The sequence below is a fragment of the Colletotrichum orchidophilum genome (genome assembly GCF_001831195.1).
Source record: "Colletotrichum orchidophilum strain IMI 309357 chromosome Unknown Scaffold_42.1, whole genome shotgun sequence".
Classification (NCBI taxonomy): Eukaryota; Fungi; Ascomycota; class Sordariomycetes; order Glomerellales; family Glomerellaceae; genus Colletotrichum; species Colletotrichum orchidophilum.
The window spans coordinates 79,728-107,328 of NW_019172998.1; the positions used below are offsets into that span (position 1 = coordinate 79,728).

The window sequence follows — 27,601 nt, forward strand, 5'->3', positions numbered from 1 at the left end:
TGTGATTTGACAGATGCATTCTTCCCAATGTCGGGTTTAAGGAGCGGCCCTCGCGATTCCTCTCAATTCATGAAGTACCTCCCGTACCGTGTCCTCAGCGAACAGACATAATGGTCTGGGTGCGAGAGGGAATTACCCCAAAGGAAGTCCCAAATTATCCGCAGAAGAGAGATCCGGTGAATAGAGAGGAAATCTACAGACGGCGCTCCGAGAGTCGAGTCTGTGCTTGCGCGCGGCCAAAATTTCATGGCCAACCGACCATCCTTCCCTTGAAGAAGGAAACTCAATCGTATATCTCGTCCATTCTCGTCTGAGAGAGAGGAGTGACAAGGTTTGTCAGGATCGGATCCAGTCGCGGAGACTATGCGAGGCTGTCTCGAGTTTCTAGATAGTTTCCTTCTTTGATCGTAACTCTCTTCCTAGATGACCGGTGCGTGGCGCTCGAGTTGGTAATTGAGTTGCCAACTTGTCGCACTTTGAGGATGCCATGATTGCACGTCAACTGGATTAAAAACATTGGATTGTCTAATTAGAGGCATACAAACAGCGCTGTCGACGACCGCTAATGTATAAAGAACCATCCCCCTAACCGGTACTCTTGCCGAAACCCCGTCCCATCAATAAAGACTTTTTAACCCCGCTTGAAGAGTTCCCAAAGCTTAGTCCCAACATTCTCCAACACGAGTAATCCGCCAATCTCCGACACTGCATTACAAAGTCTCTCCCATTCTAACAATAGGAGCTGGGTTTTCTTCATCGATAGACTGGGCGTGGGGGTTCGTCGGCGTAGTACATTTCGTGTGTAGCTACCCGAGGCCGTTCAATGTATGACACCTCCGGCTCGCCCCGTGCGGGGACCGGCTGTCCGTAGTATGGTTGCTGCTCCACCGGCCTGGCACTGTACTCCCGCCGTACCACCTGAGGCTCGGCAGGCCGTACGCTGTAGGAACGGGGTCCTGGTTGGATCATCTCCCGGCGGGCGTCAGGGTGCATGGGCGCCGAGGCATAGTCCTGGATGGGAATTTGCTCCGGCCTCACACTTTGAACCCTTCCGTAATCTCGCGGAAGTTCATATCGTACCGTTTCTGCAGGGCGAGCTGTTGTCGCCCGCATCATATACTCTCTCGGAGCTTCCTCAATGATCCTCCGTTGTTCTATGCCACCTCTGGCAGCAATGAATTCTTCACCCGGCGGTGCCACTGGCCTTGTTGAATACTCTCGTTGTCTATAGATACGTTGAGGGTCTGAAACATAATCGGGTTGCGTAACGACTCTCCTAGGTGCTGCGTACACTGGCGAGGTCCGCTGATAAAGGACGTCGTCATCTCGGGGGTTTGGTCCTGGGCGTCTCGACTCTGCTCGTATGGGTGCTCTTTCGTATATAATTTCGGATTCGCCGGGTCGCATTGGTGGCGGGGCAACAGACTGGCGAACGACAGTCTGCGGCTCGTAGTATCGACGACCAGTGGCAGGATCTACCACAACCCTTCCGGGCGGTGCTTTGGGTGGTCCCATCAGCGGGGACGCCCTTTCTCTCATGATGGGCGAGCGAGACCTCGCACGATCTGTCATGGGACGAGCGCTCATGCGTGTTACTTCGTAACCATCGCGATAGTACCGTGCAGGTTCTCTACCATAGCGATCGACACTAGCTGGGGATGTTGCGTACACCTCACTTGGCGCAGCATGAACTGCATAGACACCCGGCGACGCCACATGCCGCACATACTCGGCGCCGCTCAGAACGCGGGGCTCATCGACATATTCTCTTCCGTAACCATAATCGCCAGTCGCCGCGGCGTGACTTGCCGGCCGTGGACGGTACTCTTGAGTCTCGTACATAGGCATAGCACCTTCCTCCCTGTAGGATCGAGAAAATTGACGTTCGGGCTGAGCATAACGAGGCTCCTCGTCATCTTGTCTTCTCTGCCGCTTCTGTGGCCGAATGAAAGACGGTGCGTTCATGGGAGACGGCGAACGCGGTTCTGGCTTGATGTAAGGCTCGTCTGGCGCTTGCCTGGCTGCCCTCTTGCCGTTCGCATTGTTCTTCTTCTTCTTCCCCTTCCGCTTCTCCCCGCTGCGGCCCCCTTGCGGCGAGCTATCTGGACTGGAAATAACGTTGGGCTCATTGCGTAGTGCTGCAACTTGAGCAGTGGTTCCTTGAGGGATGATCATGTCTTGAGCATCCGCTGCTGGACCTCTGGCCATTGCAAGAGGCGAGACATGGGAAGGCTGGGGCGCTAAGGGGGATATGTTGTGGGCGCGAACCTGTATCAAAGGCGAGGGTTGGCGAGCGAGCATGGACTCCCTAAGTAGCTGTTGGCCTACGGCAGGGACAGATCTATCTGCACTGCCGTCAAGATCCATAACGCCTGACTCCTCAGAACGACTGGTGTTTCCGCTCCCACCTCCTGATGTAGACACCCCCGTATTATCACCCCTATCCATTCTCCGCGTCGTTCCTACCGACGGATATCGGGAAAATGCGGGCGCGGCGTCGGACCTGCTTGGAACTGGTCGCGACTGGGAGGGGATGGAATTCGAGGCTTGGCCCTGTGGCTGATGAGTAACAGAGGCATAGGAGAGTGAGGATTGCAGCCCAGCTTGAGCCTTCTGGTTTGCTTGTACTTGCGCCTGGCCTTCGGATGGCTGGCCTGCGGTGGAAGGCTTAGGTATCTGTGCCGTAACTTCGGCGTCGTTGCCCCCGCGCGAGCTGCGGAGCGAGGAATCTGGCGAATTGATTTGGGAAGAATAGTAAGAGTTCTCATCAACAGAGTCACTTGCAGCTGAAATGTTAGCAGCAGCTAGCGTAGCATTGACAGATGAAGGAGCAGCAGCTTGGACCAGAGTCAGAGCCTTGGACAGAACATCGGAGAGGTCGAAGTCGGCCAGAGGCTCCGACTGCGCCGAGGCCTTCATAGAAGCCCGGCGTTGATCGACCTCGTCGCGCAGTAACCGTTCAAGGCGTTGCCTTTGGAGCTGGATCTCGGCCTTGATCAGGTCATCAGACTTTTGGAGAAAAATGGGATTGATCTCCGTCTTGCCAGAGCCAACAAACGGTCTTGCGGGTAGGTTCGCGTTAGCAGGAGGCGGGTTTCCTAGACCAGGAAGAGACGCTTGTTGCGTGTTGGTCGCGAACGACTGCAGATTCCCGACTTGATAACCCTGAGATGGGTTTCCATTCGTTTCCTTTGCTGATGTAGAGGACTCTGATGAAGATGCTGTGGCATGAGCTGGTGTTTGACCTGCCAACTGGGCTGGCACCTTGATTTTGGAATGCGAGCCAGCAAGGATGGCATCGCGAAACTGCACGATTCTCTCGTACTGCTGTATATGGTGTAGCTCATCTCTTGAAAGACCCAACGATGCCCCATTTGCCAATGGCGGTACTGATGCGAGCTGGCCTTGGGCCATGGCGATGTGCAATTTGCGCAAGGAAATCCTCTGCGATCAAACAAGAGAGCGAAAAGAGATGAATACAAGAAGACAAACAGAACTACCAATATCGTAAAGATCAGCACTGTTGGTTATACCCGAAACGCGGCAGTCCTGAGTACAGGAATTTCTGCAGTGCCGTGGGAGATGAAGAAAAGGAGTTGCTCTGGTAGATGTAAAGAGGGAAAGAGATGGGTCGTGGATCACGAACAGTAGTTTCTTTGTGAACTTTTTCTACAACGATAAATCCTTATATCAATCTGTTGTGGGGCCATATGAGTGATATAGGCTCGGGTGGCTTATGTAGTTAAGCGAGAAAATCACCAGCTCCCCCAGCCTCGGAGCATTTTCGTCAGAGTCACCACTAATCTTTCAGCGCTAAGGTCCCCGTCTCCCGGAAACAGCTCCCTGTAGCTTCCTACAATTACCTCAACAGCACAACGTGGTATGCAGGGCATCTCCTCGGCGTGAGTCAACACTTCATACTTCTACCAAAGTATCGTGGAAAGGCTCGCAAAGCCCCATGCTGCATTTGTAAGCCGACAGCGAGGTCTTCCAATATTGAGTCTTAGGACGAGAAACATAAGAGCCCATTGTCAAAATCCAGGCCATAGTGGTTTTACTTGCTTCATGCCGGCCAGACTCCCACCAGGCATACCTCGAAGCTTCACTTCTTCAGCCCGACCTCGGTCCTTGTCTTCACCCAAATCCCGGCCATTCACAACAAGACAAAACATTGAATACCCCAGGCCTCTTTCATTTTCACGTCCTGTTGTCACTCATAGACTAGACGGCGCCCACAACACTAAATCAGCCATGGAGCCCGGCAAAGCCCTGACAAATGGAGCATCAACCCCAAAGCCTGTTCTGTTCTTGTAAGTTAATAACCATTAACAGGAATGATCACGTCAATTAACAGTCGAAAAGTGACATTGACAACTGCCTGTATCCGAGAAGTGAGTGCTGGCGGACATCTGTACGGCACTGTCAAAACTGACTCCCCCTAGGTTCAAAGGTCCAGGACCACATGGCGCAGCTGATTGACGAGTATTTCGCAAAGCACCTCTGCCTCAACTGGGACGACGCTGTGAAATTACATAAGGAGTACTACACCAACTACGGCCTCGCAATCGAAGGCCTGGTCCGACACCATCAGATCGACCCCTTAGAGTACAACTCAAAGGTCGACGACGCCCTACCCCTTGAGGAAATCCTCAGTCCGAACCCCGAGCTGCGCGAGCTACTCGAGGATATCGACAAGAGCAAGTGTACCATGTGGCTCCTGACCAATGCCTACGTCAACCACGCCAAACGCGTGATTAAGTTGCTAGGTATTGAAGACCTCTTTGAAGGCCTCACTTTCTGCGACTACGCACAGGCGCCGCTTGTCTGCAAGCCTGCCAAGGAGATGTACCTGAGGGCCATGCGGGAAGCGGGTGTCGACAAGATGGAGGACTGCTACTTTGTCGGTATGTCATCATTGACTTAACCCCAAAAGATCCAATGCTGACTATCTGCCAAAGACGACTCTTATCTGAACTGCCAAAAGGCCCAGGGCTATGGCTGGAACGTAGCGCACCTTGTCGAGGAGGATCTTCCCGTGCCGAAGACACCCGCATCCGCGCATCAGATCCGTCACCTCAGGGAGCTGCGAGACGCCTTTCCCCAATTCTTCAAGTCCAAGAATGCTTAGACTTGTACAACTAGAGACGATTGAACGACTGTGGATGGAAATGAATAGAAGGCGACGAGGCAACCGAGTCAAATGTAGACGGAAATCAGAGGCTTCGAGACACGTTTCTTTGTTGGACTGGGTATCGCTAATTCATATATATATCCTTAAACATGAATACCCCCCGTTTAACCACTTTTCAACGCCAAAAACACCGCAAACGCAATGCTGTCCCAGTGACCGGTGTGATGTATTACGGCCGTCGAACACTTCGGATCACCTCATCAAGCTTGGCGAGAATCTGGTCTTTCTCTCTGATCGCGTCCTGCCTCTGCGCCTCTGCGACCTTAAGCTCGTCCTCCAGCTCCTGGATATAGCGCTCCTGGTCGGCTTCACTGCTGTCCAAACCCGGCAGGCTAGAGATGAGGACCTCGATCTGCTGTTCCTTGATAATGAGGTCGCGCGACAGCTCGGCTAGGCCGTCCTTGAACTCGTCTGGAGGAAGGGGTTCGACTGCGAGCAAGCTTGTTTAGCATGTGCCCCTCATTTCCAGGTCTAGGATGCCAATGAAACCTACCCTCTTTCTGTTCCGGATCCTGCTTGACCTCTCTAATTTTGTCATTGGGTCCGAGCAGCTCCAGATCATGGCGCCGGTGGACGAAGTGGAAGCTCGCGACGAATTGCTGGGCGAGCTGGAGACGGAGGTCAGCGTTTGCTCTGCGCGCGGACGATAAACAGAGAACATGGACGAGCGTACCTGATCCACAGCGTCTTGCAATTGAGTAAGTCTGTCGCCCATCGCGCCGTTACTGCAGTGACCCTGCGCGATATGGTGGGTTGCAGTATTGAAGTGAACAATGACAGACAACCGGGAGGGCTGGCTATGTGTGTCGTGGGAGATTGTTTCGCGGGCCAATTGCTATGCACCTAGGCGTGGACGCACTGGCCAGCCCAGGATCGCTTGCCTGTTGCGATACGTACCTTTACCTGCCAACCTCAAATGCAACTTTAAAGAGACCGACTCGAAGAGACGCTTCTCCAGCACTTGCGATATGTGAATCTGCATATCAATTTTCAATCACCCCCTGATCTTGGGTTCAAAATCTCAAGAGCATGCAAGCTCTGCAGAGCTCTTTACCAAGGCTCTTGTCCCGCCATAAACGACTTACCAACTCATCAGTACTCTTGACTCACCTGTCGACATGTTTATCCTTGAGACAACGGCGAGAGAAGCACCCCGAGTTACTTTACCCTGCCGCTCCATCAACAAATCACCATGACATTGCATCCTTTCTCGCATACGCAAATCGAACAGGACTCGACGTAGCATCGACTGTCTACGTCGGAACACATTATGAGTACACAGTCTCCTCGACACTCGCCCAATACGGCATCCATGCCGTCCGGGTAGGCGGAGTATCCGACCAAGGCATCGACCTCCTTGGCACTTGGAAACTTCCCTCTCAGACGGATAATATGAAGGTCATTCTTCAGTGTAAAGCAGGTGCCCAACGCGTCGGCCCTTCGCAGGTCAGGGAACTGGAAGGTTCTTTCGTCGGCGCCCCTGTGGGCTGGCGTGGTGAAGGAGTCATTGCCTTCTTGGTCAGCGAGAAGCCGGCGAGCAAGGGCGTGCGGGAGTCTCTGGGACGAAGCCGCTGGCCCATGGGCTTCATCTCGTGTTCCAGGGAAGGGGCGGTGCAGCAGATGCTCTGGAACCAGCGGGCGGATGAGGAAGGCTTGAGAGGGGTCGGCGTCACCATGCGCCATGTTGAGGACGGAAAGGGCGAGTCGCAGATTGTCTTGACACACAATGGAAAGCGAATCCTCAACTGCCCAAAGGCGGAAGTTTCTGAGGGAAACTGAAGTCTCGCCGAAATCGGCCAGTCATCAAGCGCTCAAATCCATGCCAGCGGCGAGGTATTACGGGCGGTAGTCGGAAAGAATCTGCTGGGAGGCACCTCTCAGTAATTGACGAACAAGCAATAGTGCCATCCGCGCCACTTGAAAAGAAGACGCAAGTGGCTAAGAATGGAGCTCTATCAGAATATCATCAAAAGCCTCAACTCCATATACTTTCACGCAACAGGATACAGCTTAGTTCCACACACTGCACCATTTGCTTGCTGGACGCTTGAAGAGATCGACATAAGATGAAGCCAAAAAATTCAATCCAAGAGCCTGATCAGCACTATCAGTGCAGCAACCCGCTAAGCAATAGAACTTCAACTACACTTCTAAGTATAATAGCTACTACGTAATTAGCAGATTTTCAGAAGTCTAATATTCTGACTGTACTTGATAATGTCATTACAACAAACCTACGTAAACGTAACATTTCCTACCATATACATTGACATGATACTGATTGTTACATATATACGCTGGAAGATAGGCGATCCAAGCCTGGAAGCAACGGAGTGGGAGGCAGTCACGACAACAAAGGGCAGCCGGTATAGGGCCTCGGGGCTATAGCCAGGTTTGACAATGGAACCGCCTCCCTGTTCCTCTCTCTCCGCGCATAGGATCCTGGAGACGTGGAGCTGCTATAACATCACATCCCTTCCCGCACCAATGCCTCCTGCACCACTAGCCACCAAAGCCCAAGCCCTTGCTTCTCGGATCTCATTTGACTTTGATCACCCCTTCTTCAACGACAAACCTTGCGCCTTCGCGACCGCTGCAGAAGCTCACTACCGTTTTGTCGGTGAGAGACTCCCGTCATTTAAAAGAGGTCCTGACGAGCCAATGTCTGGACCATTAGTTTGTTCATCTACATCGTGTTTCTTCGATATGCAGCAGGAGAGCAGAAGGAGGATGGCTCACTTCCAGACGGGCTGCCTCCCGCTGTCTAGGCAACTTTGCACATACGCGGTTACAAACAGAGCTGATGTCAGTGCAACTAGAGCGCCAGGGTAAAGGAGCCACCACTCTTGAAGCTTTACGAAAATCGACGACTGAATGCAGGTTCCTTTCTTATAGCTGATCCACCACTTATCTGACCAAGTCAGTCCGTTAACAGGCATGTAGTTCGCAATCGCTATCGGCATGTTGTCGTGAGCCGCTGCAAAACTCTCAAATGTGGCGTTTCCTCCATGGTAGAGGGCGCCAACCCATCAGCCTGTGTCGCCAACCAGCATGCTGGTGTCTCCAGAAACGGGATTTATTGATGCTTATCCCTCTTCAAAGGCATCAGAGAGCCTGCAAAACTCGCTTAGATTCTGCACGAGGACACCTCTAATGCCAAAGAACTCCAGACCGTGCAATGATCTAACACATTGGGCGGAACCTCTGTGTCATTGTCTGAAGTCCCCGAGGTCCAACATAAGCCATTTCGAGTTGCATCGGTGATATTCGACAAGTCGTACCATTTGCCGTTGATTAACTAAGGCTGAATCATTGAAAAGTAATCTCTACTCGACCGATTCATTTGCTTAGTTCAGAGCAGACGCTCTTCAAGAGGACCATTTTAAGCATCTCCGTGGTCATGGCGAAGATAGGGATACGGGCTGCAGTTCGCAGCCATAATGTCAAGGTTTGAGCCGAGTTCTGGCCTGTTCTCGTAGTCATGTTCGCAATATCAATCTACCGTGGCTTCTAAGTTAAGCTGGGAGACGCAGCCTGCCAGTGTGAATGTTAGGAAAGGCGTGGATATAATGTCATCATTAGTCGTGTCAGTTGTTGCCACACTGACCGAATTCGGTTGTATAGTTGTCTCAATGGCGAACTGGGAGCTGTTGTGGAAGCGGTAGCTACACGAATATCTGGAAAAAGTTTTGCATCCGAGCGGGTATTCTTGCAACCCAGATGTCACATCGATGATGCACTTACTGCAAATCCCCGCAGTCGCGTGAGTAACTCCAGGAAAGGCATCAAAACCACAGTTACAAGGATCGCACTGGAACAGTTGAGATGTGTCGGGAGGCGGCAGTGTTCGTCTTCGGAGTAAAAATGCACTACTTGTCAGAGTGTCCAATTCCGTAACTTATTCCGCTATTGAGATACGAGCAACAATGTCGGCTGGAACTTTACAGGAGTATGTTCTGACAGCTTGCTGGCATAAGAGGCAACCATAACCAGCGGGCCTAGTATGTCGGGGTCGTGTTGTATGTGTTATCAAATACCTTTAAGGTGCGGGTTATAGTATGGCATACGATTTACAGATGGATAGCAAGAATTTCGATGGCCCCCACGCACCTCTGCGAGGGTTGTCAAAATGTTCGACATGACGTAGCGGCCGCGGCGCCGCTATTCGCGACCATTTGGCTTATCCCATGACTAATATCATCAGAATGTATTTCTTGGAAGGGAGAAAGAAATCTACCTTCTGCTAATACGATTAGCACTGCGGCCCTCGGGAGCGTGGTGAATATTTCAACCGGAGTTATAATTGTCACATTACACGCCCCCAAGTGGGTTGCAGCTTGTCATGGCTAGCCACCAAGAGAATCACCGTCATAACGAAGGCGAACACAGAGGGGAGAAGTGCCACGAACTGAAGAGACCATAGCTTCAATGTCTCAAGGTTGCCAAAGGGTCGGAAAAGTAGGCTATTTTTCTCAGTCTCGCTGAGAACCATCTCATCGATGCCTCTGGAACTGGCTGACGATGACCCATAGGTCCGCTCACGGGACGCTTCCACGGTGGGAATAAGTGTATAGTTGTTTATCATGGCCCAGTACCCGGGAAGCTGCCAGGCTGCTAGGCTAATGCGTTTGTTAAGAAAATTTCGTCATTTTGTTGAGCTTCAGCGGACAAAGACGATTGTCCAGGCGTAAAAGGCGACGTATCGCCAGTGATGGGAGAAAGCCCCCGGTGGGTCGCCATTTTGAGGTGTTCCAAACCACGCATGGGCTTAAACAGAAGGAAAGGATCGCCCTTCATAACCATGATTGACGAAAAGCTTGATGAAACTATTTAGAGTCAATGGACACGAGTTTCAGGTTTACTGTCATGTATAGATGGAAAGGAATATTCTGAGTGGGTTCTATATCTACTCGAATCTTCAGCTTCGTAAAAAGGGGTTACTTATCATTTCCTGTCCAAAGGACATCCAAATCAAGCCTCAGCCTCATCTTAATGGGTACAGCAATGGGACAGCTCCATACAACCCATCGGTTCTCTCACACTTGAGCATAAGACACTCAAGACTAAGAAAGAGAGTCACATTCGCCACTTCGAAAGTCAGAGGAAAATCCGGCTAGAGAAAACTATACGAACGCCGTCCAAATGCTAGACACGTGCTACGAATCCTTCGTTCAAGCCTAAATCTTCTTCAAAAGACGAGCGGCCAGAGAGTCGGGCTCTTTCCAGGGGATATTCCAAATCAAGTTTCAACCATTTCTTGTTTAGCACGCCAGGAGACAGCTCAATGCCGCTCTTCCGTTCTTTCACACTCTAGTATGACTAACATTCGTATGACGAGGAAGTTTCTATTATATGCCCAGAAATCTCTGCGTTATTTTGAAAGTGTGTATAGAGATGTACTACGGAGTATCTGGCCCTTGAGAGGCATGGGAGGAGGCGGAGGGACTCGAGTATACCACACCGAGGATCAAAGACCAGCTGAAATAGTCAAACACACACTATTTAAGATTACAGATCAACCAAGCCACTCCTTCAGTCTCGAATTATGGGTATCCACATATACCGGAGCAAGGAATTCGATCAATACCAAACAAAAACCAAATCCATACTGCGGCAGGTGTACAGATACAGCTCGATGCTACACTATTCGGTGTTTCTTGACTCGAGTATGGCACTTAGAAGACACGGACAACCGGCATAGTCAAACTTACACGGTACGAGAGTACAAACAGACCCAGCCGCCTCTCCAAACCTCAAAAGAGATCCACCCACAGCGGAGCCTCACGGTTGTGCAACACCAAGCAAAAACGAGATCAAAAGACATACAACACCAGGTATTCGCTGGTCGTCACCGACCCAACTACTAATCCGGCCCTCACTGGCTTATCTATGGGAGAGCGGACGGGATCCCGAGTTTTCCAGTGGGTGTGGTCGTATGTGATAGATGTTGAGGGCAGAGTGGCTAATATCGTGAGACAACGCAACACGCAGCCGCCTTTCCCGCATCACTACGCTGGAAATGTAGATGTTCGCAACCGAGAGAACCGCATTACAGAGGTAAAACTTATTACACCTTGTTTACTAGGTGGCACACTCTCTTATAGTAGTTGACGACGCAGGGGGAGGGGGCGCTCGTTGACCGTTTACTTACTCAGTAGCGCACATGGATAATGAACAAAGTCAACAAGCAGAATAGAGTGTTATTATCCGTACAGTTCCGCATTTCAATCCATAATTAGATACTGTGGGGGCTTGACCAACGCTTTCGGCCTCTCTATTTTAATCGTACCTTACCGCAGCTTGGTCTGTACGAGGCACCTCATCTTAACGGGTTGCGGAGTTTGGCGGTTGTAATCAACGTCACTCTCATTATGCACAAACATTCCTCATCGTAAAGAGCACTATTGCACGACATTGCAGCAGTTACAGTGATCGATAATTCAAGGTCTACGGACTTCTCTTGATTAAGAGAATTCTCCTAGATCTGCGCTGTTGACCCGCAGCGTGGCCATACCGCTCGGCTTCTCCTCGCCCATCACCAAGATCACCGTGTGAATACTTTTGAACAATCAAGGGAATCCGCATGCAGCTATCTAAATCTTCCCGCCTGCCGATTGCCCCTATCCCGAAGCAGAATGAACCCCATTCATCTTTGTTCCTCCGTCCTGTTGTCGAAGAACCCGCACACGCCTTATGTGCCCGGGTAAGTCAAATCGATGCCTCGCAAGACTGGGTGTGGTGGCGTATGCAGTTTTTAGGGTGTTGTAATACATGAGCGATCGAGAGAGGCAAGGGGTATTTTCCTCCTCCCGAAATCAAGGTCCACTTCCCATCATGCCAGGTACCCAAGCTCGTCGTCCTCGAGTCGCTCCAAGTACTCCTTGTCGAGCAGAATCTCTATGCACTTCTTGATATCCGAAACCTTTGGCACGAAGCGCGACCGGATCTGGTTGATGGTCTCGCTGACGAGCTGAGTATGCTTCATCTTCTTTCTGGCTTTCATAATACGCACGATGGCAGACTGTTGGCTTGTTAGGACGTGGTAACAATGTCATAAAAATGGAGCAACATACCTGCAGCAGAAGCTTGCGGTCCTCCTCGATCGTCTTGTTCGTCTCCACCTCCTCCTGCTTCGCCTCCTTGGCACCACCAAGGTTCAAGTTGACTCTGATCTTCTTGCTCTTGAAGTCATAGTTGAGACGGAAGCTCTTGCCGGCCTCAGGCTTGCCCTCAGGAGACATGATGAGAACCTTGGCCTTAAGCAGAATGGCCAAGGCCTGGTCAAGGACCTCGAAGCTCAATAGCGTGATGCCCGCAATATCTTCGTAAGTGTTCTTGTCCTTCGCGTTGAACATGAGCAGAATGGCCATTTGGTAGGCGGACACCTGGAAGGTGTAAGGCGTCTTGCTGTTTTTGCAGTAGCCAGCCTTCAGCTCGCCCTTGCAGAGCTGCCACAACCACGTCAGCTTGCGGCCCTCATGGCGGTTCTTGTAGAATCGGGTAAACCGCTCGCAGTCCTCATTGATCTCGGGCGGGGGAGTGAAGCTGGTGTTGGGCGCAGTCAGGGGCCAGAAACCAGTACCGAGGATGGAGTACTGAGAATCGAGTGCGTTCTTTGTGACGCCAAGACCGGCGACATGCTCCTTGAAGCTGACATTGAGGTCCTTGGACGTTTGCATGTCCTGGAACATCCTCTGGAGCTTGTTGGTGTACTCAAAACCACATGCCTCTTTGAGTTTGCTGATCATGCTCGTTTCCGCATCGTCCGATGACGAGTTGCTGTGCACCAAGCGGCGGGCAAGCATGCGTGAGTAGAACTTTTGGAACACGTCCTTGTCCTCAATGTACTTGAAGACGGTCATGATCTGGGTGAGTGTGTTCTCCAACTCGCCCTCCTCGATACCAGTGCTGCTCTTGCGCAACAGCACATCCGTATACTTGGCCAAGAGCTCTGGCGACTTATTGGAGCCCGACTTGCAGACCTCGTTCCTGTTGATGAACTCGCGGCAGGCATTGTCGAGGGACCGCGTAAACTCGGCCTCGCCATCGAAGGCACGAGTCACCAAGCCCGAGTACTGGGAGTGAATCTCCAACAACGCATCGACGTAGACCTTTGGCTCCAGCTTCTCGGCGTCGGACGCCACCTTCTCCACGGCACTCAGGCCCGCCTTGCGGACGTGGGTCTCGAATCTCTGCCTGAGGGGATCCAACCCCTCGGGAATTCTTGAAAGCAGCTTGTACATCCGAGCCATATCCTCCTCTCTGTCGTTGTCCAAGAGGACTTGGAATTCGTCCCGAAGCAGTGTCGAGTGATCGGCGATGAGGGCTTGGTTGCACGTCTTGCGCAAAGGGGTAATGATGTCCGCATGTAAGAACATGCGCACACGTTCCTCCTCTTCCTCAAGCCGCGTCTCCGCCTTCTTCATGTATTCAACGACGCTGTTCTCGGCGACGAACTGCTTAGACTCGTTCTGATAGTATTCCTTAGTCGCAGCTAAGAACGGGCGCTCGAAGTGGAAGCGGTAGACGTCGAGGGTGGACTTGGTAGGGTCGGCGTCATCGAGACCGAGGGACACGAAAGAGTCGACAACTTGCTTTATCTGGCCATACTCAATGGTTTCCCCGTTGCGCTGCTTCTCGACCAGCTTCAGAACCGCTTCCATAACCTTGGTCGATACTTGTTCGAAAAGGACCCTACGCCACTGGACCAGGTGCAACGTGTATACATCGTAGATGTTCTTCTTGCCCTCGTCCATCTCGCGCTTGACCCAGTGTCGGTTCAGATACCGAAACAGATGATGGATGTACTTGGCGGCAATCGTGTATCGGTTCCATTCTTTGATGTAAAAGGTGAGCAAGGCTTCGTCGGTGTGTGTCTTGGACTGCTGAACAAGCCCTTCGAGATGTTGTTTAAGGTACTCGATGAGCTTGTTGTACAGCTCCTCTCCGAGAAGGTGGGCTGTCACGAGGCGTCAGTATGACCACCCTACACAGCAGTGGCAGCGAATTCCATGCTCACCTCCCCTGTGATTGCCCGATCCGATGCTTCCCTGGGGTACTGATAATCCGACAGCCTTTTGAGATGTACAGAAGTTGTGGACGGCACTAGAGATGAAGTCAGACGATGTAGGTAGTGACTGATCAGCGACGCGTACGTATAGACTCCCATGTACTGTAGCGAGCAGTGGTTAGCACTCTTAATCTGTGCACGAGGAACGTAAAGCAGCTTGAGGTAGTTCAACTCACGATCTGCATGTCGATACCACGCTCAAGGTCTAGCATGATGCGCTGAATGCCAGCCTCAAGGTACTTCCATCTGTGCTCAGTCAGCGCGGGGTGTTCGACCAACAGCAATGTCATCGCGAGGATGTGGATGTCCACTCACGTGGCTCCAATGTCCTCCCGGTTTGGGACCGGCGGCATCTGGACGACGGGCGCCATCTTGGCTGCAGACATGATCTAGAACTCTCGAGTCGAGCGCGCTGTCGGCAGAAAGAAATCGGTGAGGCCGTCGTGGCCGTCGTGGCGGGGGGAGGGGCGAATGTTGGTTCGGTGGTCGATTCGGCTCGGAGGGCGGGGACCTGCTTCGAGGGACGACGAGTTTAGAAAGATTGCCTAGGGAAGGGATGAAGAGAAATTATTTGAACCTCTAGTCCTGCCGCTGTTGGTAGGGTGAAGAAGAATCAACAGACGGTGGTGAAAGGATTATGTCGTGGCGTGGACTTGGACGCTTCTGGAAATCGACGTCGAAGGACGGGGAGGCAAAGGAAAGGCCGGTGGTTGCAAGGGTTGGAAGGAGGGAGAGGCTGCCTTACGTTACGGGTTTCTGGGGGGTAAGGGAAGGAACACGGCGTCCTTTGTCTGAGTCAGAGAGAAGAGGAGAGAGGCCGTACTTTGCTCAAATAGCACCTTGAACGGGAAAGCAAGAAAATGAAAAAGACAACTTTGTATCCTGGACACAGCAGCTGTGGGCGCGATCAGGCAGACACTGGTAGACTGGTGGGTTGGAAAAGAAAGGCTACTTTGCCTGGGTGAGAGGCGCTGCAGATGGAGGCGTCTGGTGGTCTGAAGAAGGCCAGCCCGGTACGGTACCTAAGGTATGGTAGCGACACGACCACGCTCTGGGCTGCGACGAGACCAGCCCACGCCCACCTCTTCGTCACAGCGTGAGTGGTGGAGAGTGGAGACTCTGCCTCTGAGCCTGCCCAGGGTGAGGCCTGGCGTGCCTGGGTGCTTGGGACTGGCTGTCGGAAGAGAAGTGGGCCGTCGCCCAGGATAGTCTAGTGGTAGGTTCTGCCGACGATGACCGCCCTGGGTCATCAGCTTTGGTAATCTGCGATAGGGAAGGCGTGCTTTGCGGTGTGTTCTGCTTAAGGTGCAAGTAGGCGCAACTAAGAGACGGCCTAATTAAGGTACCTTACTTCAGGGTTTGCCGGAGTGGGAACGAGGGGACGTCGGAAGTTGTCAGCCTTACCTTGTGATTGGTACCTTGTCTTTGTCCTCTTTCGTCCGTCTTGCACCCACCCAGACCTTACCGATTCAGGGGGATCTTATAGTCGTGGCTCTTGATCACCGTTGACCCTATCGCCCTCATCACTGAAAACGAAGAATCTACAGACCGAATAAGTTTATCATCTTGCTCTAGACGTTTGCCCGTCACTTCTCAAGACGATACCCCAAGACCACAGATTGTTCAGACCAATCTCACTCTGGCCCTTCCTTGATCATCCTCCTCTTCCTAGCAATCATTTGAAGTGACAAGCCTCTTCCATTTATATAGGATACATCCGTGCATGTCACATATATGCTACTTATTTATTGCTGACTGTTATTTCCCATCTCACAAACTCCACCTGAAGTTGAGTACCTAGCAGGCTTTGCTACCCCCTTAAGATGTCGTCCTTGTTGGGAATGTCGGTCAATGCTGTCTATACAAGGACTAAAGAGTAGGAATTACCAGTTGTCGCTGACATATCCAGCGACAACAAATTAGTTCCGTTCACCTGATAAATTGAGGAAACTTCTCACAAATGTTCCCAGTTACACATCGCACTGCCCTCAACAGCACACAAAAAGGGTCTACCAAGTTTTCCTCTGCTGAAACCGTGCAAAGGAGGATATCAATGTGTGACTAGACAGCCACAAGTATTTATAATGAACAAAGAAGAAGAACTGCAGCTACCGTTATACGCTACAGTTATCGTACAGGCTTTAATACACCGGGTATACCCAACAAGACAGGCCAAAGAAGGCCCTTCCCAATCTACATGCGATCGTGAGAGCTTTCATCCTCGCCGCCTCCAAGTCGTTGAACCGTTCGGAAAATATTAACCATGAAGTTCAAGGTCCACGCTAGCAGCCCAGCCAGCATAAAAGACGCCAGGGCCTGGCTTAATTGCCTCACTTGCCCTGCTTCGACGTTATGGAAGACTAGCGATTCGAATGCCAGGGTGGTGCTGGCTGATTTGAATATAATGAAGAAGAGGTCAAGCAGGATGAGGGCAATTTTCTGGATGGCCGGTCGGAGGCCCAGTGGTTTGCCCGTGTACTCGTCCCAAAGCATATACCCAATGTATGGCACTGCGACTGTGTCGACGGCGATCGCGACAATACTTTGCGCCCGTTCCGGGCTGACGCTGCTCTTGGCGTTCTCCTTTTCGTAAATCCGGGCTGCGATAGCTAACGCGATGATGGACGTGAACATGACCGTCAGTCGGAAAACCAGGGGTACTAGGTAGTGTCGTAGAATGAGAGACCACATTCTTTGCCGAATCGTCTTTGTTCTCCTCTGTTTCGTGGATCCCTTCTCCAAATCTCGGTGTGCATGCGAGTCGTACCGCTTATTAAAACCGGGTTGCAGCCTATCCAGCATGCTGACGTCCACAACCTCCGACTGTTCGCCTTCCATGTGCCCGTAGGCTGACGACTGGAGAAAGTCTTTCCATGCTGCTGTTGGGCCTTGGGTTGCGGGCCTGTGTGCCGATACGATGACGGGTTCTGCAGTCCGTAGGTGATCCCACTTTCTGCCGTGTTGCGCGCCCTTGCCGCGGAAGAAGTCCGTAAGTCGGACATTCGTGTTCGGGCGAGCTTTCTCTAAGATAGGGTCGCCAGTCAAGTCGACATAGCCATCTCGCGACACCCGACGATCAGGCTCCTTAGGCAAGTGATTGTGATGAGGTGGGACGGTTCGTGCTGGGGGTGACAGTAGTTGAAGTTGGTCTTCAGCTGGCTTGCCGTACCGTGTTTCGTATGAATCGATCCAGGCTATTATGTCGAGGTGATTAGTTTGGTTCCTGCTCATCGACGGGCTCCTATGGACCGCAGATCATCCTTACCAGGAAGCGATCGCGCTGGTAATCGCATGCGCGGGGCACCATTGTCGATCGCGGTGCTGCTTGTGCCAGCTGATGCTCTAAAGTCGGGCGAGCCGGAACTGCCAGGCGGGTGGCTGGATGTGCTCATCGCAGTCGCAGCCGCGGCTGAGGCTGGAGGCTGAACTCGAGAGGAGGCGTGCTATGACGAGGCCGTCTGCGATTGTGAGCGTCGCGGATGCAACACTTCGTCAATGGCGTGTGAAGAGGCTCGCATATTAATATGCACTCCGCCTTTTGGTCGAAGCAGTAGGAAAGCGTGCTATCGATATTATTATCGCAGGTGGTTTCGTGCACTGTTATGGTCGAAGGAGTATACAAGTCGAGCAGGAGAGGCGTGAGGGCGAAGGAGCGGAAGAAACGAAAAGAAATAAGACTATGATCAGGTAGGGGAAAAAAAATGCAAGAAGGTCAAGCAGCAACGAGACCGACTGGAAGCCCCGAGTTAAAAAAAGAGCACCGCAGAAGAAGTGCGCGTGACGGGAGACAGTTAGCAACGGTTGGGTGCGCCCTGTGTCTCTCTCAACGGCGGCGGAGGCGGCGGCTGTGTCCTCGTGGGGAGAGATGAGCTAGTGGTGCTGGCTCGCGTCGCTATGTCTTGGCTTCGTCGTCGTCTCCGTCCAGTCCCCCGTCTCTGACTCTGTCTGCACGGTGAATCCCGAAGCTGCGCGACGGTTGCCAGCCTAGGAAAACACCAGATTGCAGACCACACGACACTCGCCTTGTGCCACTGCAGGTCTGTGACCGCAACTTTCGCCCGGGCGTTCCAGCAAACCGGGAAACTTTGCAGAAAGACTACAGAGTCCAGACACCTCTTGCGGCGCCAGATGGACTGGACGACAAAATGGAGGGCTGGGGAGGGAGAGTGGGAAAGTGGGAAATGGTGTCAAACGGAGCGTGCCTGGGTGACAGCCCGATTGGAAGGCTGGTTAGCACCGGAGCACTGGAGCAACTGGAGCAACGTGTGGGCCTTCGATGCCGGCTGCCTGTGAGACTATCCGGTACGTACTCCCGAACCCGCGGGCCTCGGTCACCTCACGATGGAGGAATTTAGCTGGTTTCGAAAGCCAAATTTGCGTGAGCGCGATCTGGGACCAGAGAAAATTCGGACAAGATAGAGGGGCACACGTCTGCTTGCCGGTCGATTTTAAGCTGGGTGGATATTGGGCATGGTGCCAGGCCCGTTTCTTCCCCTATGGCGCAGCTCTGCAGGGGGCGCCGATAGACATTGATGCAAGCACTCTTAAGCTCCGGGGATGCCCCTTCATGTATCGCCCTAACAGTGGACTCTCACAATTCGGCGCACCACTCAAATCACAGGAAAGGCCCATGACGCCGACCTGCGTCACTGCTCTGCGTCCGGGTTCAGTCCAGGAAGCTTGACCCAGAAGCTAAGGTATGATGGATGACAGGGGGCAGGGCTCTAGCTCTTCAAAATTCCAAGAGGCTCACAGCTTCGGAACTTGGTCTCCACGACACACGTCAAAATTGCCTCTTTTCTTCGACCAGGGACAAGAGGCCGCCTGAATTCTTTCACTTGAGCTTCTTTGCCCCTCGTCCAATTCCATACAAAACTCGCCATGCGGACTGGAGGAAGCTGCTTCTGCTAAACTCTGAGCCAAAAGCGTCCCCCTCCCCCCTCCATCCCATCGCAACTGCAACTGCCGCGGGGCAGCGCGTCACACATCCTCGAGGGACGACGACGAAGTTAATCGCCCCCAAACCCTGGCATCCATCGCTCGGACTGAACCTCGCCATCCGATATGCGTCTCTACCTCCTCCCGATCACAACGAGTCGGACGCTCCTCTACTCACAACGGCTCAACATTGCGACGACGAACAAACAAGGCTTGGCAGATAAGGTCGGCAAGAAAGCAGCGAAGCTGTGGGCAGGTTGGGAGGCAAAAGAAAGCGGATGGCAGAAGAAGGTTGTCAGCTATGGAAATTATGCCCTTCGTCGTATTCCTTACGAAGAATGGGGGCTGAAGTCGGTTCCACCCATTTCTGCGCGACGCAAGGACGAGGAGCTCCAGGGTAAGGAGCAGATCGAATTGGTCTTCCCAGAAAACATCATTCCTACAAGGCAGGCCGAGCAAGTCGTCAGGACGCTGGCGACGGAACGGGATGCGCTCCACAAGAGAAAGCTCATATGGTGCTTGATTGGCATGCCCATCTCGGCACCATTCGCCCTGGTACCCGTGTAAGTTGGGAACTTTCAGTCCTTTGTGAAGAATTGCATTGCTGATATTATTATCCACCAGGATACCTAATCTGCCATTCTTCTATCTCGTCTACAGAGCTTGGTCGCATTGGCGTGCTCTTGAGGGAGGCAAGCACCTCCGATTCCTCGTTGACAATAAACTCCTGGCCCTGTCCCCGTCAAAGTTATTGAATGACATTTATACGCCTTTAATTCCAGAAAACACGACCATAACACCTTCGAAACCGGCCCTTGGCAGCACGGAGCCTTTGAAAGGCAAGGGAGACAACGCAAAGGACGAAGCAATACTGCTTTCGCAAGCCAATGGCCAACGCATTGCCAAAGCGCTTGATGTACCCGAGTTGGGGGTGGAAATTGAGCGAGCCATTTGGCAGGTCAACCACGCCAAAAAGGCCAAAGAGGAAGAAGCTTCTACCGAAGCCGCCGATGAGGCTGCCAAGGAGGCCGCAAAACAGGTCAATGCCGATCCCACGACGAATAAAGAAAAGCGTCCCGACCCGAGCGACGAGAAGAAGTAAGCCTCGACAAGGAGTCGTAGGATTGATGTGCGTAATGTGTGTAATGTATGCTCTCTAGACGTAAGCTGGTTCGGCCTGATATATGGATGATGATAAAGTCCCGCTCTGATAGACAGACTCTTCTCTTCGCTTTTGGGTTGGGCAAATATTATAACTTTTCCCCTCTGGATGATGAAAAGCTGGTGGATTTGTTCAATGTGGCCAAAGGTAGGAGGACCATGCCACCTAGGCGGCCTCGGTCGCCGAGTACATGTGGAAGCCGTGGGCTCGTAGCGCCGGTAGACATCCGCAGATACACATCAATCCAAATGCCAACGCAACCCGGCGTGCGGTATCTTTGGAGAAGGGACTGCGCAGCCTGGGCACGAGAGACGGCCACTGCCGTGAGCTCTCCTCCGAATCGTCGTCCGTCTCGCAGAAGAAATCGTACTCGTCGCCCTCGTGCTCCTTCCAGTGCGCCGCTCGAATGTGGACCTTGGGCTGCTTCTTCTGAGGCGGCCACGGCGGCTGGTTCGAAGTGGCCATGACGACGAGGCCCCTCGCGGCAACGTCTTGGCGATCACACTCGGCGATGATGTCGAGGATCTCGTCCCTAGTGTATATCGTGCTTTCCCGCGTCAGAGCCTCCGACTTCCAGGCCATGGCGGCCTTGTGACGGAGCAGTCTCTGGGTTGGGCTCACATCCCCGCGGCCTTGTTGGCGTCTCTTTTCTCGTAGCCTCTGGCAGCGTTGCGGTGCGATTGCGTGTACGTCTGGGTTTAGAGGTGAGGGTACGAGTGGGCTGTAGCCGGCCCGGTTCGGAAATGTCGCCATCTGGAGCATTGTGTTTTATTATTCCGGGCGAGTCTGTCCGCGTAACAATTTATTATTTTCCGCGAGGAAACTTATAATTAGGTCTGTGATCGCTTTAGAAGATGTGGGTTCTTTGGATTTGGGAAGAAGCAGGCGTGAGCCACTTTCGAGAAGGGGGGTGGTGGTGAAGAATGGTTAACCTCCTGCTGTCGTCATGGTGTTGTGAGAAGAATTAGGACTGCCCCGGGGGGGAAGGAGGCCAATGTCAATACTGAGGCGGAAAAAAAAAGGAACTGGTATGGTGGTGAAGAGAGATATGAGAGGTATGAAGCTGAGCTCTCCTCTGAAATGTTTCTGGAGGGAACTAGACACGAGAGGGATAGACTCGACGTTCCTCCCTGGTGTCAGTTGTGAGATTCCACCCTGTAACTGCAATGTTCCACACGAATGGGTTACATAAGGTAGATAGAAAGACAAGGCGCACAACACAACAAGAACGGGAGGATGGAATTTGCGGGAAGACACGAAGAGAGTGCGGGCGTGTGTGCCGATTGATATGGGAATTGATATGCAGACCGGCATGCAGGTATCTTTCTCGCCTTCTCTTCTTATGTTGCTGCCAGCACGCCACGCCTTTCGCTCGCCGTCCGTTCCCCCGATTCCCTCCGTGAGCCGTGGACCGTGGGCCCGTACCTCCAGACCCATGGGGTGGGTGTGTGTGGGCGGCAGCCTCCCCAGGTTGCGGTGGGGACTACACTTGCCTAAAGCGGCCGCTTGGGCACAGGAAATCGATACCTCATCGGCCAATGGCGAGAGGCCGCCGAGAGATGACCAAGTGTGTTATATGGTGAACTAAGAGGAGGTACATTACCTTACGGCAATATTATACGGCAGAGGAAAGGTTCCAACCCACGGAGGCCCAGGCTCTTTCTTTCTGTCTCCTGTGGCTGTTGGATTGCGTTGCGGAAGCGTTGACTCGCTTGAGCCATGGGTCACAGTCACCGGTGGTAAATGGGCGTGGCTCCGGGCGTCCGAGCTTGTCTTCTTTTTTGTTTCCCCCCCTTCCTTCCACAGCACTCCACACTCACCTTACTTAGGATGGGACTCATGGGAGAGCTCATTCGTCTCCAGACGATCTCCAGACCACGGGCCGCCACCCGCGGAAGAGGTTGGACGGGGTTTCCACCCACGCAGGGAGAGTGTTGAGAGACTAGCTGAACCGCCTCCTAATGGTAGGAGAGCTGGTAAGGATGGTGTGCTGCTCTCCATCGAGGTGATCTGCCGCTCTACCAACGCAACGTTTTCCCTCTCCATGAGGTCAAGAGGCGTACCTAGTCTAGTAGGTGCCATGCTATGCCTCAGGTACGTTACGGATACCTACCTACCTCTTACAAAACACATGGCACCTGAGAATGGGCAGTAAATCTCGGTGCGCAGCTCTGGAATCCGCGACAATCTTCACCTCAGCACCCCTTGCACCACACTTACATTCCCCTCGGGTCCGTTGCCCTTCCAGTGAGCCACCGAGGCTTGTTGCGTGGTTGCTTCCGTGCTTCCATTTCTTTGGCTCTACCCCGCCGGGCATGCCACTAATGTTCGCCACATTGCGCAGAGAAACTTCCGTTTTCAACTTGTGGTCTATCTAATGGTGTTCTTGTAATGCTGCGCCTCAATTCATATTTGCTAATGCCAGTGTGTTTATTGTGAGAAGATGCACATCATTAGACACAGTTCGGATCAGCTTTACCTTCTGGAATTTTTTTACGGTCTGTGAGGAGACAAGAGGGCTCGATAGCTCCGTTGAAAAAGCCATGTGCAGAGTAACAATCGGGGGCATTGGATGAGGCCGTGGAAGGGGATGTCTTTAAATTTATTTTTTTTGCCTCGACGAGAACTTTGATAGCGGTGTCTTATCTTAATGTATCTTTTACGATAAACACGTCTCCCAGCCCCTCTATCGCGGGCATGCACGGCCGAAAACAAGCCCTTGCGCCAAAAATGGATGTTGCCATCATCCCTGTCTTGTCCGGGGCGAAGGATTCCCAGGGATTGCAGAAGGGGCCAGAGTCTATGTAGTGTGTGTGATTTTTGTGAACTTGCACCACAAAGTCCGAAGAGTTGGCCAAGAGATCATCGCCGTTCGAATACGTCAATCTGCAGCACGGCATCATTGGGAGGAGTCTCATGGAAAACGAATAAACACTCAACAACCCATCTAGGTACAGAATTTCCTCAACGATAAGGTAAAGTCAACAAAGGCGTTATCAACCCCGCAAATGATATGATAAGGGAAATATGGAGCTGCCGGGCGGGAAGCGCTGACGGGAGAGGATGCGCCCGTCTCTTTTCTCCAGCAGCATCCACCCGAGCCGGCATCCTTGTCTTGCAGCCCTTTGTCCTTCCCGGCTCCACGCATGTCTTCCTAGGTACACTAGTATCTAATCGCATCTCCCTCTCCCTCGGCTCCCTGTTGGAGGTCCAGGAACATATTATTGACCACCACAATCGCTTTTTGGTGACAGTCTCTGTAATATTGCATGTCATCCAAGCGAATTGTGTACGGAAAGTTGCATGTTTGTAATGAACGGTCCATCTGCTCGTTCACCCCGGTCCGGAGCAGGTGAATCATCATATCCGATCAGTATAACTCCTTCCGGACTATCTAGAAACTTTCGAGAGTATATACAGGTTGATGGATCGAAGATTTTACATGGTCTGCGCTTGATTTCACTCGTCTTCGACTCTGCTTAAGTCCCATCATGTCTGATATCCCCAGTTGTCCTACAACCATCCTCGGGAAGATAATAAAGAAGCTACCAGCAAGGCTATCGTCAAGATTACGGACAACTTTCCTATCAATCTAGTTCCAGCTATTCTTACCACCCAAGGAACATGGGAGAGGGAATGAGATCAGAAGCGGAAGCTGGTTTATTAGAAGTCATCTGATCTTTATAGTTCTCACTTGCTGTTCTCCATTTGAAGCCTAATCTCTTATCCTTTCCCTCTGTTCCACGCACGACTACCTTGCAGCGCCTTTGAAACCATACAGAGCGATAAAGAAGACCACAAGACACACGATATACAGGTGCGGAAATAGTCACAAAGTAATCAAGTACGTACATGTAGTATGAGACATTCTGTTACCTTCAAGTTGAAGAAAAACAGAGGAGGCTCCAGGGACGAAGGCGCACGTTCACAGAGTGGGGAGAAAGAGCCTTTAGCCAATGGCCAGTTAGTCTACTACTAAGTTCAAAAGGTTTAACCTACACAAACAGAGTGACCGATCAACACGAATATGGGTTGCCCAGTTGCCACGTGCCTTCACTCAGGACCTCCCAAGCCTCTACAAAACGCCAACTACTTGCAGTTGATGACAGCTTCCAAGAGAGATCGCTACGTTGGTGATCTTGAGATCTCCTCCTCCTTCGGACCTGGCAGCACTTACAACCGTTTTCCTGTCTATATGCCATCATTACCATCAACCTCCTCCTTTTAACCCCAAAAATACAGATTACACAGTGAAGCATGGAATAGGAGCAATGAGTATGATAGAAACGACAGGCATCACAGATATAGTACGGAGCACATCTGAAAAGAAAGAATGTGTGTGTGTGGTCATCAATTCCGTAAAGCCTCTATTTTTTGTCGCAAATAAAAACTTTTGACTACCTTGACCCGCAGGGCCGCAACGCCTGTCCCTCTAGCAGCAAGCAGCTCGAGCCATCGTACCCGAATCCCGTAGGACGTCCGGGGGAAATCAAGAAAAGAAACACGGAAAACACACGCAGCATTATAGGTATAAGCGTGGAGGATTTTGCAAAGTCTGTCCCGAGGGGTTGGCGGGTGATGGTGATGTACGTGGAAATCGCGCAGACGACAATGATTCTGACCATGGGTGGTGCCGTGTCAGTTCGCGGCGGATTGGGGAGTAGAGACCTCGGATTCTCCGCCGCCACCACTACCATCACCTGCTGCGCTGCCGGCGCCGGCGCTGCTAACCGCCTCGGCAACCCGAGGCTTTTTTGCTGCGCGGCCAGAGTCCGAGAGGTCCAGGGCGTCGTTTACCTCCTTCAACTCGAGCTCCATTTCGTCAAGACGCCGCTTCAGGTTGTTCTCTCTGCGATGGCTTTCATCCAGTTGTTTTTTACTGCTCTCAAGTTGGGCTCGCAGTTGAGCCTCGGCCTTGCCGCTGATTTCCTGCCCCCTTCTTGCGCTCGCTTCGTCTTGCTCCATTTGGCTGAGTCGACCGCGGAAGAGTTCGTTGATCAGCTCCAGCTCACTAACACGGGTTTTGAGGGCCGAATTGGCGGCAATAAGCTGCTCATGTGTTTGTGGGACATCGAGATGGCGGTCACCATTCAGGGGGGAGCCCGAGCGGTTGTCCGACCCAGAAACGTTGAAGCCTTGCAGCCCAGCCTGGAGCTGCGCATCATCCATGCCCTGAAAGACCGGTAGACTCGGGTTGTATAGAGACGGGGTCGCGGTACGAGAAACGGGGGAGTCAGAGCCGTCCGGATTGCCATTTTGCTTTTGCGACGGTCTGCGCTGGTTATGCCCATGGATGTCGAGGCCGTTCGGATCGTTTGCGCCAAATTGGTGAGCTTGTTGCTGCTGCTGCTGTTGCTAGCGACATTTTTTAGCCAAGGTCTGGAAACGCATACGGACTTCATACCTTCTTCTTAGACGCAAGATCAGGTCGCATCGTCTTCACTCGGTTTCGGCTCTTGATCACGTCGGTCTTGAGCGAAATCGGACGCGGACGACCCTGGTAACAGGTTAGCTCGTCTTCCCGAGGGAAAGATAATGTCTACTTGCATGCAACTTCAGGAAAAGCCCGCATGCATTGCAAAGGACTGATCCGTATTCATCGCGCCGCCACAAGGGTGTGGTTGAGGTCTGGCAGTTTTGGCATGTTGGCTGCGTAGACTCGTTAGCTTGGGTGGCCATCATGGTGCGCAACTCCAGTGGAATGGTCGCAAAAGGTCACAAAAGAGGCGTTCAGTATGTGCTCCAAAAGAAAGCAAAAGACTGTGGCTAGTTGGTTGTTTGTGGTGCTCAACGGGGTGAAGCGCGCGATGGGACGGGATTCTGATCTTGGTGTTGACGAGCATGGCTGCATGGTAACAAGAAAACTTATCTGTGGAGCAAAGATAAGACAGGGTAGGAACGACCGCGGCCAGTTGCTGCCCCACACCTGCCTTGCAGGGTTCATTGGTTCTTAGATAACAGCAATACTTGAACGACGGTAATTGCGATAACACTAACGCAGGAGATGGTGGATTTTTTGGGGTTCGGGATTGGACTCAATGATAAGATACCCGCGATGGTCTCCGTACAAGGTGGGATAAGGTAAGGCAAACGCAAACATACCGTGGTGGAGCCTCCGCCAGAAGCGTAAGTCGGCGTCGGCGCGGGAGCTGGCGCGGGCGCGGGCACCTGAGTCGGTGTGGAGGCGGCAACGGGAGCGGGCGCGGGAATCGCTTCTCTGTGGATCAAGTCAGCACATGAAGCTCTCGTCACTCTTTGGACGTTTTCTCTTCGATCCCGTCCTGGCTGTTTCGTTCAACACTAGGGCCGGACTGTAACTAGCGCAGGATACTGCAGCAGAGGGAAATTTGTCGATGGGGCGAAGTAGGTTAAATGACAACTTTTTCGCCCGAATGGCTCCAGAGTTGTTCAGCAAGCGCGCGGACAGCGCATGTGTTTTTTTTTGGCCGCAATGTTGATCACCCGTCGTGTCCCTCTGCTTGATCTTCTTCTTTATTTCAAAAAACCAAGCATACTGACGTACCGCATCTGGGGCGAGCTTGTCGCAGAGTTATTGGCCTGGGCAAGCGCCGAAATGCCTGGCAACTGGGGAACCGCCGCCGCCGCAGCTACAGCTGCGGATGCGGATTCAGAAGTCGACGTGGAACTAGGCCGCGAGATCGTCTCAAGATTCGTTTGAGGCAACGCGAGGTTGGCCAGAGCCGTGGCTTCCTCCATGACGGATCGAAAGGAGGGCAGATCGTGATCGTGTTCTGCAATGTTGTCCAAAGCCGGAGCAGGCACAGAAGGCTCTCGAACGGCAGCCAGGATGGCGGTTGCAGCGAATTCGTCGCGGACGGGGAGATTCTGTCGAAGGAGGGAGGCTTTCGGATGCTGCTTCGCGATCGCAAGACGCGCGTGTACGAATAGCGCAGTCGCAAGTTTTTCGCAAAGGAGACCCACCGGGAAAGTGGTTTGTGTCGGGGATTCGAAGCGCGAAAACGAGGTTGCGAGGCGGGTGTGTTTGTGTGTAGTCTGACCGTGGGTGGTAGGTGGCAGAGTGTAGATACGTAGGAGGGCGAGAAAAAATTGTTCAGCGGGAAGACGCGCTGGAGGCGACTCAGAAAGGAGCGAATTGTCGAGTTGGAGGGGGAGGCAGGTACGTTCCCTTGGGACAGAATTGCGGGGAGGAAACTAAGGTTGCAAGGTGAAGCTACAGCCAGGTCTCAGGCATTAGAAAGGCGCATTGGATGCAGAAGCT

General features: G+C 52.4%; 10 protein-coding genes across 10 annotated transcripts; 3 read left to right on the forward strand and 7 right to left on the reverse strand.

Moving 5' to 3' along the window:
- Positions 1-753: 753 nt before the first annotated feature.
- Positions 754-3,414, reverse strand: CORC01_05871 (uncharacterized protein; the record flags this gene model as incomplete). Its single annotated transcript, XM_022617513.1, has 1 exon — positions 754-3,414. One exon carries the CDS (start codon positions 3,412-3,414, stop codon positions 754-756), a length of 2,661 nt encoding a protein of 886 aa, XP_022475931.1.
- A 651-nt stretch (positions 3,415-4,065) lies between these two features.
- CORC01_05872 (pyrimidine 5'-nucleotidase) lies at positions 4,066-5,128 on the forward strand (the record flags this gene model as incomplete). Its single annotated transcript, XM_022617514.1, has 4 exons — positions 4,066-4,310; positions 4,363-4,391; positions 4,443-4,904; positions 4,959-5,128. 4 exons carry the CDS (start codon positions 4,066-4,068, stop codon positions 5,126-5,128), a joined length of 906 nt encoding a protein of 301 aa, XP_022475932.1.
- A 232-nt stretch (positions 5,129-5,360) lies between these two features.
- Positions 5,361-5,906, reverse strand: CORC01_05873 (RNA polymerase II transcription mediator; the record flags this gene model as incomplete). Its single annotated transcript, XM_022617515.1, has 3 exons — positions 5,361-5,620; positions 5,685-5,799; positions 5,865-5,906. The coding sequence occupies 3 exons, from the start codon at positions 5,904-5,906 to the stop codon at positions 5,361-5,363; spliced, it is 417 nt and encodes a 138-aa protein (XP_022475933.1).
- A 314-nt stretch (positions 5,907-6,220) lies between these two features.
- On the forward strand, positions 6,221-6,970 carry CORC01_05874 (uncharacterized protein; the record flags this gene model as incomplete). The annotated part of the gene is made up of 1 exon (XM_022617516.1): positions 6,221-6,970. One exon carries the CDS (start codon positions 6,221-6,223, stop codon positions 6,968-6,970), a length of 750 nt encoding a protein of 249 aa, XP_022475934.1.
- A 2,527-nt stretch (positions 6,971-9,497) lies between these two features.
- On the reverse strand, positions 9,498-9,683 carry CORC01_05875 (uncharacterized protein; the record flags this gene model as incomplete). Its single annotated transcript, XM_022617517.1, has 1 exon — positions 9,498-9,683. The coding sequence occupies one exon, from the start codon at positions 9,681-9,683 to the stop codon at positions 9,498-9,500; it is 186 nt and encodes a 61-aa protein (XP_022475935.1).
- A 2,340-nt stretch (positions 9,684-12,023) lies between these two features.
- On the reverse strand, positions 12,024-14,647 carry CORC01_05876 (Cullin family protein; the record flags this gene model as incomplete). Its single annotated transcript, XM_022617518.1, has 6 exons — positions 12,024-12,212; positions 12,265-14,150; positions 14,211-14,296; positions 14,347-14,363; positions 14,438-14,507; positions 14,577-14,647. The coding sequence occupies 6 exons, from the start codon at positions 14,645-14,647 to the stop codon at positions 12,024-12,026; spliced, it is 2,319 nt and encodes a 772-aa protein (XP_022475936.1).
- A 1,807-nt stretch (positions 14,648-16,454) lies between these two features.
- CORC01_05877 (uncharacterized protein) lies at positions 16,455-17,653 on the reverse strand (the record flags this gene model as incomplete). The annotated part of the gene is made up of 2 exons (XM_022617519.1): positions 16,455-17,455; positions 17,527-17,653. The coding sequence occupies 2 exons, from the start codon at positions 17,651-17,653 to the stop codon at positions 16,455-16,457; spliced, it is 1,128 nt and encodes a 375-aa protein (XP_022475937.1).
- A 1,672-nt stretch (positions 17,654-19,325) lies between these two features.
- Positions 19,326-20,301, forward strand: CORC01_05878 (uncharacterized protein; the record flags this gene model as incomplete). The annotated part of the gene is made up of 2 exons (XM_022617520.1): positions 19,326-19,762; positions 19,824-20,301. The coding sequence occupies 2 exons, from the start codon at positions 19,326-19,328 to the stop codon at positions 20,299-20,301; spliced, it is 915 nt and encodes a 304-aa protein (XP_022475938.1).
- A 225-nt stretch (positions 20,302-20,526) lies between these two features.
- Positions 20,527-21,123, reverse strand: CORC01_05879 (uncharacterized protein; the record flags this gene model as incomplete). Its single annotated transcript, XM_022617521.1, has 1 exon — positions 20,527-21,123. The coding sequence occupies one exon, from the start codon at positions 21,121-21,123 to the stop codon at positions 20,527-20,529; it is 597 nt and encodes a 198-aa protein (XP_022475939.1).
- Positions 21,124-24,999: 3,876 nt separating this feature from the next.
- Positions 25,000-27,078, reverse strand: CORC01_05880 (GATA transcription factor AreB; the record flags this gene model as incomplete). The annotated part of the gene is made up of 4 exons (XM_022617522.1): positions 25,000-25,716; positions 25,766-25,858; positions 26,464-26,578; positions 26,885-27,078. The coding sequence occupies 4 exons, from the start codon at positions 27,076-27,078 to the stop codon at positions 25,000-25,002; spliced, it is 1,119 nt and encodes a 372-aa protein (XP_022475940.1).
- Between the last annotated feature and the right edge of the window lie 523 nt (positions 27,079-27,601).